We start from the raw sequence: 9,735 nt of genomic DNA, 5'->3' as shown, positions 1-9,735 counted from the left end.
AAAACAGTAGAGCAATGCATACAGAAAGAACAGGGGCAGAACTGAAAAATCAGGTGCATCCGGGAGACGGCAAGCTGGATAAAGGAGAAAAGCAAAAGGCTAGAGGGCACAGAGGGAGGAAATGGAAAACCAGAGAGTGGGAGCTGGACAGAGAGAGGCAGAAATTAAATGGGCAAGTGCGACAGGCCACAGGGCAGAGAGGGAGCAATGGATAAATACGGACAGAGGACCAGGCAGAACACAATGTGAAATAATAGGAACACGACCGGCCTACAGGGAAGAGGGAAGAATTAAAAAACGGGGACTGGGAAGCTAGACAGAGTGACATGGAGAAACAAAAAAATAACAGTGACGGCTTACCAGACAGATAGGGAGCCGCAGGCAGAGAGAGATGGAGGGGAAACAATCAAATAGCGTGCAGCTGCAAGACAGAGAATGTAGAATTTAAACTGAGCATTACAAGCAGGTGGGCTAGCTTTGTGGATTTAGCCCCTAGCACCCATCTCTGTGCAGAAATTACAGAAGTAAATACCTCTGCTCTGTGCGTAAGCCTGGCGTACTGCACACTGGGTAAACAAACCCAGATTTGGGACAGCAAGAGGGATAGGGAGCAGGACAGAGAGATGGAATGGGAAAGGAAAAAATGCTGGGAGGCTGAACAAAGGCAAAGAGAAACAAAGACAGAAAGCAGGGCACGGGAATGGAAGCAAAGCAAAATAACGATGGCCTGCAGGACCGTGACAGAGAAATTAAAAAACAACCACGGGGAGCAGCACAGAATGACAGAGAGAGAATAAAGGAACAGTGAGCAGGACAGCTGTGGAGGAAAAAAATCAACTGTCATGAGCACAGAGAGAGAAAGACAAAGAAATAAAAAAGACAGTGAGGCAAAAAGAAAGGAAAGAAGAGACATCCAGCTGAACAGGGGAATACAGTTAGAAGAGACAGGAGAGCAAACGGGACACAGAGAGAAAAACAGAAAATAAAGTGGGAGGAAGCAGGGCAACAGGACAAAACCAGGAAAAAATAGGAGCGAGATCTGGACAAAAAAGGGAAAAAAAAACTGACCAAGGAAAAGAGACCGAAAGAGGGACAGGGAGATGGCAGAGAAAAGAAACAGCAGCAGCAGGATGGAGATGGGAAAAAAACATCAACCTTAGATTGTCAGGAGGACAGAGAAGAACATGAATACAAGCAATGGCCTGCAGGACCGAGACGGAAAAATTAGAAAACAACCATGGGGAGCAGCACAGAATGACAGAGAGAGAATAAAAGGACAGAGAGCAGGACAGCTCTGGAGGAAAAATCAACTGTGATAGGCAGTGGGAGAGAGATACCAGAAAAGAAAAAAAATAGTGAGGGAAAGAGAAAGGAAAGAAGAGACACCCAGCTGTACAGGGGAGCACAGTTAGAAAAGACAGGAGAGCAAATGGGACAGAGAAAGAAACAAACAGACAATAAAGTGGAAGGAAGCAGAGGAAAAGGACAAAAAGAGGAAAATAAATAGGAATAGGAGTGAGATCGGGACAAAATGGCGGGGGGGAAACACTGACCAAGGAAAAGAGACAGAAAGAGGGACAAGGGAGAAGGCAGAGAAAAAAAATGGCAGCAGCCAGATGGAGATGGGGGTGGGAAAAAAACCTTGGATAGACAGCAGGACAGAGAAGAACATGAATATGAGCAAGGATCGGGACAAAGGGATATAGCAAGAAACGACAGGACAGGGAGCAAGACAGACTGACAGACAGGAAAAAAAAAAAACATTGAAAGAGAGAGAGCATGCACTTGTGAGATCCACAGGGGTTGGAGAGATAAAGATAGATCTTGAAAGAGCTACAAAGGCATATGAACTTAATAAAAAAGAGCCAGGGAACAGCATGAAGGCCCAGAGACAGCAAGAGATGAACAGGATGGAGTGAGAGGCAAAATGGAAGAAAAACAGCAACACCAAGCAAGACAAAGGGATAAAGCAAGAAAGGGAAGGGAGGAGAGAGACAGGAAGGCAGGGACTCAGAGCAGCACGTACAGGCACAGGGAGGAAACAAACGCCAGAAAACAGACCAGAGAAACTGCAAAGAAAAAAAGAGAAGGATGCAGAACGGCACAAAGGGAAATACAAGGAAAAAACAGCGATGGGCTGCAGGACAGAGCCAGAGGGTGGAAAAAAGGAAGAGGAGAGGGGAGAACAAGAGCCCAGATAGAAAAAAAAAGGGTGCTGTACAAGAAGAGAGAGAAGGGGAAAGAGAAAGACTGAGAAAGCAAAAAAAAAAAATAGAACAAGAAGAGAGATACAGGAGAGCCAAGAAAATCACAGCAGCATGAGAAAGAAAAAGGGAAAGAGAGGCAGCTGGGGGAGGGCCAAGGAGGCCCTGAGATGGAGAGGAGGGGAGAAGGGGCCCCGAGGGCCCGGGACTCACTGCAGCTCTTGGCGCTCCAGGGAGGGTTTGCCAGTTCAGACCCTTCTTTCTCTGCTCTTCCCTTCCTCTTCTGTCACTCCAGTTGCTTGACTGTCCCCAACCTAAGAAAAGAGGGGGATGCGTTACAGCTCTTATGAGACAAAGCTCCCTAGAAACGTAGCCTCGCTCACCCAGTACTTGACCGTGCCCCCTTTTTAAATTATGTGTACAGACCCTGCGGCACTCTTTGGCGATCTAGCCTGCTGCGGCCTTCAAAATGGGATCTTCCTCACCCAGAGAGGCAGGCTGTCTCTTGCACGCAGCGGGAGGCAGCTGCCGGTCAGACGGCCTTCAGTTACATCTTCCAGAATACCGATCCACAGTGATAGGTGGCTGCCTTCGTCCGACTGGACTGCGCACCAGCTTGCGGCTTTGCCACCCCCTTGCCCTTGAGAGAGTGGCTACCTGGAGTAGCTCCACAACCACCGCTGCCCAAAAGGGCAGAGGAAAAGGCACTAAAAAGCAATGACAAAGAACAAAGACAAACTGTCAAGACACTAGGAATGACATCGACAGCCTAAAGCATCAGCCAGGCAGGGCTTGCAACTGACCTTGTGCCGCGGTTTAACCCCAGCCAGCAACTGTGCTCACTCACTGCCCCCGACCCTGTGGGATGGGGAGACTCAGAAAGGTCAACGTGACAACTCTTGGGTCTTGAGATAAAAACAGTTTAATATTAAGGAAAAAAACAACCACCACTGGTAAGGAAAAGCGGAACAAAAAAAAAATACAGCAAAAGAAAACCCAAGACATGCAACCGACACAAATGAACACACTTGTAAGTTTCAAATGAAAACATTTAGAGTGTTTTCATTTTAGAATGGAAACAATCTCCATAAAAGTTGGGGGTGGGGGCACTGGGCAAGTTGGGGAACACAGGCAGCACCCCAAGGATCCCAAGACAGAGGGGTCATGGGGAGGCAGCGCCAAAAAGGGGGGCGTCGAACAGGGACACAAAACAAGAGTGCAGGGCACGCAACAGGCAAAACACAGGGGAAAAAAAACTCACAAGGGAGGAAAACCTCGCACAGGGGGGTGTTTTAGTGAAAAGCATTTGGAAGCGATACAGGGAATTAACTGTCTGCTAAATATTGCTTGATTTAGAAGACTGACTGTCTGCATACTGCTTGATTTAGGAGACTAACTGTCTGCTAGACAATGCCTTACAATCCTGTTTGCCTTGAAACTCACTTAAGCTTAACAGGGACTGGTACTTGTCAAGAAACTGGTATTCCTCAAGGACTAATATGTCAAGCAAAGGACATGATAACAGGAGCTGCAACGTTGGTCAGAAGTCGTTAAGAAACTGCTGAAATCACCAAGTGAAAGGAGAGCATGGGTGAATGACTGAAGTTCATCTAGAGGAAGATCAGACCCCTGAAGAAGTAAATGACCGCCAGAGACAGATCTGAAATGCTAACGCAAGTGGTTTTTTAATAACCCCGCCTCGCTTATGCACATGTATGTCTGTATTGTGCAATCCTAGCAATGTGTGTACCTGCACCGGATACATTTTTGGTAAAATGTGCTGTCAGTGTGCATGCTTTTGGAGAAGCAATCCCCCACGCACCCGGTGCCAAATAAACATGCCTGCTTTATAACTCTCTCCGAGTTGTAGAGTTTGATCCACGCGTCAGGAGGGCTGAGAAACACAGAGCGGGACAGTGGGGACGGATACGAGGGAGAGACGGACACGCAAGGACAAGGGGTATGCGTGGTAAGAAAGGTGCGTAAGGATGACCTATAGCAGGGAGTCCACGCAGGACAATCCACAGCACGTAACTCACCCGGCATAACCTGCACGAGATGACCCACACCGGACAATGGACCCACACTGCGTAATCCCCAGCGAGAACGCCTCCGTCTCCCACTGGGTCACACCAACTTTCCCCAAATTGAGTGGCTTTTTTTTTTGTCCTTGTCCAGAATATTTTTTCCCATGGCCAGACTATGCTCCAGACCACACCTCATTTGATTTTTCCTGTGTCTGAATATTTAGTTAAAAGACTACAGAAGGAAAATTGCCACATTGTTAACATTCACTCTAAAATCCATGCGGCAAGTCCCTTAGGAAAAATGCAGTCACGCATCATAGACGTACCTTGTACTTGCAGACCGCTACGGCTCCTTTCCATCCATCTCGTACTTTCATGGCCAAGGAAAGGGCGACCACGGTGAAACGCTGGCAGCAGACATTCAGCAGAGAGAGGGAAAAACCCCTTAGTTTGAAGCTAGGCAGGAATCTAACTCTTCCTTTTGGGGCGAGGTTTCTCAGGACTAAAACCATGTGAAGGACAGAGTATTTTGCAGCACCTTTGGTACAGATGTTGATACCGGCCTTTAAAGCTTTTGCATTTTTCAGACACCCGGGCCTTTTTTTGACTCATTGGCAGCTTTAGTTTCACTCGAACCGCTGTCCTACATACAGGCAGGGGACAGACACAGATGCCTACATACATTTTCTCAACCCTAAGTACAGCCGAGATCTCCTCACCCTCTATGTGCCAAGTTGAATATTTGTTTGTTAAGGAGCACAGCAACACTTCAGTCCTCGTGAACTGCCTCCGAGCAGAGGAGGGCTCTGGGATTTCCTGGACGCCAGTGCTCCCGCTTTCACTGTCAACTCCGCACGGCCACCCACCGGAAAAAAGGCCTCAAAATAACGAACGTCGGATGATTGCTGCCACACCAAAAGTGCCAGCACTGAAAGCTCGTGCTGCTCCTCGCCGGCCCTTGCCAGCGCCTCTACAGGCCCACAAACATTATCCAGCCTAGAGACTGCATAAAAGGCAGACCGCCCCAGGCTGCAACACTCTTGCCCAGCGAACACTGACCATTAACGTCTCCCCCTTCACCTTCCCGAGAGAGGCTGTTCCCAGGGAGCCCTCTTCCTCCCATCAATTTACTACACCCTCCCTGCAGTTTTCAACCTTGTTCCCTCCTCGGCTGTGGTCCCTCAACTTAGTTCTCAAATGGCCAGAAATCAGATTCCATCCTCAAAAGAACAACCCCATGCTAACTAAGATGGCGCTGTGCTCCCCCAGCTCCTCATCACCATCTGCAAAAAAAAAAAAAAAAACCCAAAAATAAAACCTACCAAACAGCACTGCCCTTCAACATCACACCACTTACCACCAACCTCTTCTATGGCACTCTCCTCCTCAAAAGCGCCGCAGTGCTCTGCTCACCGGCTCCACTCATTGCCAAGAAGTCCGACGCCGCAACTGCCGCTCGTGGTGCTTCAGATGCTGAGAGACGCAAAGCTCAACTTACTTTTTCTGGGGTGTAGGTAGAAAAAAATAGGTGTCATACCAAGCTAACTAGAAAAGTATGTCATTACATGCAATAACAACATTATCAAAAACCACCTGCTTTAGCTTCCTACAAGAAAACAAATGCTCCAGGCTTCATTTCTAGCAAGACCATGCATGCTATCTAACTTCTACCAGAGCTACGTTCTGGACAGGGCTGAATGACAAATGTAGCAGAACGTGGTGGCTCGCACACGTGGCCAACAGAGGCACGGAGCTCCTGGCACTGCGTCCTGGTGTCTGCTCTGTCAGGGAGGGCTCAGATGGACCAGCCACTCCTTGCTGGAGGCACCTGCCTGTGATTCACTCCTCAGTCCCCTCCAGCAGCCATGCCCAGGCGGCCCCCTTTACAGCTGGAGGCCCCTCATACAGCAGGGCCAGGGCCAGCCCCACTGGCCCCACCTGGGAGCCCACTGGGAGCAGAGGCCCTTGCCAAAGCCCCACAGCACATCACCCCCTTCCCTGTGCCTGTCCTCAGCCATGAGCTCTGCACCCAGGGGCTGCAAACACATCCAGGGGCACAGAGGAGGTCACAGACAGTGAGATACAGAACAGAAAAAAAAAAAAACAGTGACAGTATGCAAGACAAAGAGAGAGAGAAAGAAAGATAAGAAAAGAAAGAGAGAGATAGGAAGGCAGAGGCACAGGGCAGGCATACAGAGGCACAAAGAAAAGCAGGCCAGAAAACAGGCCGGAGAAATTAGTTGGGGGGAGAATACGGATGCAGATCAGGACAAAGAGATGGAAAAGGCAAAAACAGCAATGGGCTGCAGGACAGAGACAGAGGACAAACAAAGGAAGAAGAGGGAGCAGAACAAAAGTGCAGGGATACGAAACCAAAGGAAGCGGTAGAACAAGAGATTTAAAGGGAGAGAGAAACGGGGAAGAGCATACAAGAACAGACAGAAGAGGAGAGGCAGAAGGAAACAATAACAACAACAACAAATCACAGCAGCTTGGGAAAGGTAGGGGTCACGGGAGCGGCAGGGAAGGACAGGGATGCACAAGAGAGGAGGCAGAGCCCCAGGGGCCGGGGACTCACCACAGCTCTCACTCCCGGCACTGCTGGGAGAATCTGACAGGCCAGATGCTGCTTTCTGCTTCTCTCCTCTTCTGTAACTCCGACCACTTGGCTGTCCTCCACCTAAGAGAATACGTGGGTGTCTTACAGCTCTTAGACAAAAAGCTTCCTAGACACGTAGCCACGCTCGCTCACGCGCTATGTGGCCGTACCGTGCTTCAGGTTCCACGTACAGACTGTGCAGTGCGCACTGGCGGTCTGGCCTGCTGAGGAGTACAAAGAGGGATCCTTCCTCACCCGGAGAGGCAGGCTAGGCTCTCTCTGGCCTGCAGCGGGAGGCAGCTGCTGGCTGGCTGGCCTTTGGTTTCTTCTTCTTTACCTTTCTGTGGCCTCTCCAGCTTCAGCTGCAGCAGCTCCTCTCCACAGGCAGTAAGCGCTCCATCCGTTCATTTTCGCTCCCGTACCGCCAGGAGAGCGCAGCCGGGCAGAGACAGCCCACACAAGCCTGAGGCGAGTGCAGCCAACAGCGTTCCCAGGGGAGGAACGGACAGCCACGGCCTCGGCACGGCCTCTGGGAGAGGGAAAGAAGCAGCGACCGTTATTACCGCACGCGGCCCCTGGCCGGAGCGCCTGCTGCCGCAGGGGATTCTCCAGATACACTGAGGTCCCCCCTCGCAGCCTTCAGGGCAGGGCGTGGCCCGGTGCTACGGGACAGGCTTCAGGGGACGCGCTGGAGCGGCGGGCAGCTGCACGGGGCCGGGGGAGGCTCGGGGGGAGCTCTGGCGAGCTGGGGAGGTGCCCGGCGTCTCCGCCCAGGAGGGGGGGCCCCCTCCTGCCCCTCTTCCCTTCTCTCGGGTCACTCCCCGGGGCTGCCCTCGCCTGGCTCGGCTCCGAGCGGGCGGCTTGAGGCTCCCCGGGCGGGCAGGAGACAGCGCTGCAGCCACGAAAGGGGCTCGCTCACCTCACAGGTGCCCTCGGTACTCACCCGTCACCGCCGCCGGGACCCGCCGGCCGCACACCGCCATGCTGCTCCCGGGCACAGCGCACGCGCGAGGAAGGCTGACGTCTGCGCATGTACGAGAGTGGACCTGCATGCGCAGTCCGAAGACAGTGCCGGCCAGGAGAAGGGCGGAGCAATGCGCATGCGCAACCGGGGCGCGGCACACGAGCATGCGCACTCGACTACCTGAAGTTGCCAGGAGAAGGGCAGGGCAATGCGCATGCACGGCCAGGGCCCGGCACGTGAGCATGGGCGTTCGGGTGGCTGAAGTTGCCAGAAGAAGGGCAGGGCAATGCGCATGCGCAGCTAGATGGTGACACCTGGCCCCGCGCTTTTAACCGGGCATGTGCGGTCGGTGTGCATCACCCACGCATGCACTGTAGAGCATCTGTGCCTTACCAGGAGAATGGCAGAGCAACACGCGTGCGCGGCAGGGGCTCGGCTCCCCAGCATGCCTGTTCGGGCATCTGTGCCTGCCCGGAGAATGGCAGAGCACTGCGCATGCGAGACTCCCGAGCTGCAGTTCCCGCTTTCCGTCACCAGGCGGCAGCAGCGAGCTCGGTGCCGTGTGGGCACTGCGTATGCGCGCCTCCGAGCTGCAGTTCCCGCTTTCGGTCACCAGGCGGCAGCAGCCCCGTACCGCTCCGGTCCTGGGTGTTCAGCCGGACGAGCCACGGCCGGTTCCTCCCTCCCGTTCGCGCCGTCCGCAGCCGGTCACCCCTTCCCGGGGCACGGCTGCCCCTTCCCCCCGCGCAGCCTGGGCAGTGACATTTGTGGCCTCTGTACCAAAAAGCGTCCCCGCGGGAGGGGGAGAGAATGAGAAGGGTGAAAGTGAGGAAACTCGCGGGTTGAGATGAAAACAGTTTAACAATTAAGAAGAAACAAACCACCACCAATACCCCTTGTGAGGAAAGGAGAGAACAATAAACGCCCAGAAAGAGAAGTGATAAAACTGAAAACAATTGCAAATTATCAATTAAAACAACTGAGATGGAGTGAGGTGCAGGGAAGCAGGTTGGAGGTTTCAGTTTGGGGGTGGTGGGGGGCAGGCATCACCCCAGGGTCTGCAGGCAGAGGGGTTACGGGGGGCAGGGTCAAATACGGGGAGGCAGAGCAGGGGTGGAGCGGGGAGTGAGGGCACAAGACAGGAGGGCAGGGGGCACGGGGGGGACCAATCACAGGGGAACATTTCAGTGGAAAGCATTTGGGAGGGTGCAGAGACACAGAGGGGGCAGGAGGGACAGACACGAGGTGGGGACGGATGGGGACGGACGAGGGGGGGGTGTGGGTAGAAAGGTGCATGGGGGGACATGTGTGGGGATGACCTACACCGGGGGTCCGCTTGGAATAATCCACAGCAGACACAACTCACCTGGGATGACCCGCAACCGATAATCCACTCCAGGTAACTGACTCAGACAGACCAGGTAATCCACACAGGGTAATCCCCAGGACTGCCCCTCCATCTGCCAGCCTTTCACCCCACATTGTCCCCAAATTGAGGCGGCATTTTTCTTTTTGCTTTCCCATAATATTAAAATCTGGGGTTTCGGCGTTTTGCCAAAATATTCAATGCTGGGGTTTTTTGGCACTATTCCACAACATAAAATTTGGCAATTTTTGCTTTTGGTTTTGTGCACGAAAGTGGGGGGGATATGAGGGGGTGCTTTCTAGCTGCACAAATCCAGGCTGATCTGGCTTTCCTGGGAGCCTCAAATTAGGATATTTTTTCCCCCTCAAACTGATGTTAATTGGGTTCCCCCCGCATTGCGGACCCAGATTCAGAGTTTTGGGTTATGTTTGTGCTGCATTGGCAGCTCCTACTCTGCGTGCACGGCCCTGCAGGTGAAAATCCCCTTCTTGGGGCATTGGCCCCAAATCGAGATAGGAAAAGGAGAAGGGACAGCTTTTGAAAGCATTTTTCTCTCTTCAATAGAGGTGGGAGGG

The 9,735-nt window shown here is 52.5% G+C and overlaps 1 protein-coding gene across 1 annotated transcript; it reads right to left on the bottom strand.

The window, feature by feature from the left end:
- Positions 1-1,193: 1,193 nt before the first annotated feature.
- LOC147600790 (uncharacterized) lies at positions 1,194-9,254 on the bottom strand. The gene is made up of 5 exons (XM_086747894.1): positions 9,161-9,254; positions 7,774-7,876; positions 7,168-7,359; positions 6,810-6,911; positions 1,194-2,215 (listed from the first exon to the last, which is right to left on the bottom strand). The coding sequence occupies exons 1-4, from the start codon at positions 9,252-9,254 to the stop codon at positions 6,818-6,820; spliced, it is 483 nt and encodes a 160-aa protein (XP_086604020.1). The 3' UTR covers positions 1,194-2,215; positions 6,810-6,817.
- Between the last annotated feature and the right edge of the window lie 481 nt (positions 9,255-9,735).

The sequence above is a fragment of the Chlamydotis macqueenii genome, chromosome 4 (assembly GCF_036417535.1).
Source record: "Chlamydotis macqueenii isolate bChlMac1 chromosome 4, bChlMac1.mat, whole genome shotgun sequence".
In the NCBI taxonomy this organism is placed as follows: domain Eukaryota; kingdom Metazoa; phylum Chordata; class Aves; order Otidiformes; family Otididae; genus Chlamydotis; species Chlamydotis macqueenii.
Note: the sequence above shows the minus strand (reverse complement) of the source record. Positions and strands in the feature narration are given on the sequence as shown.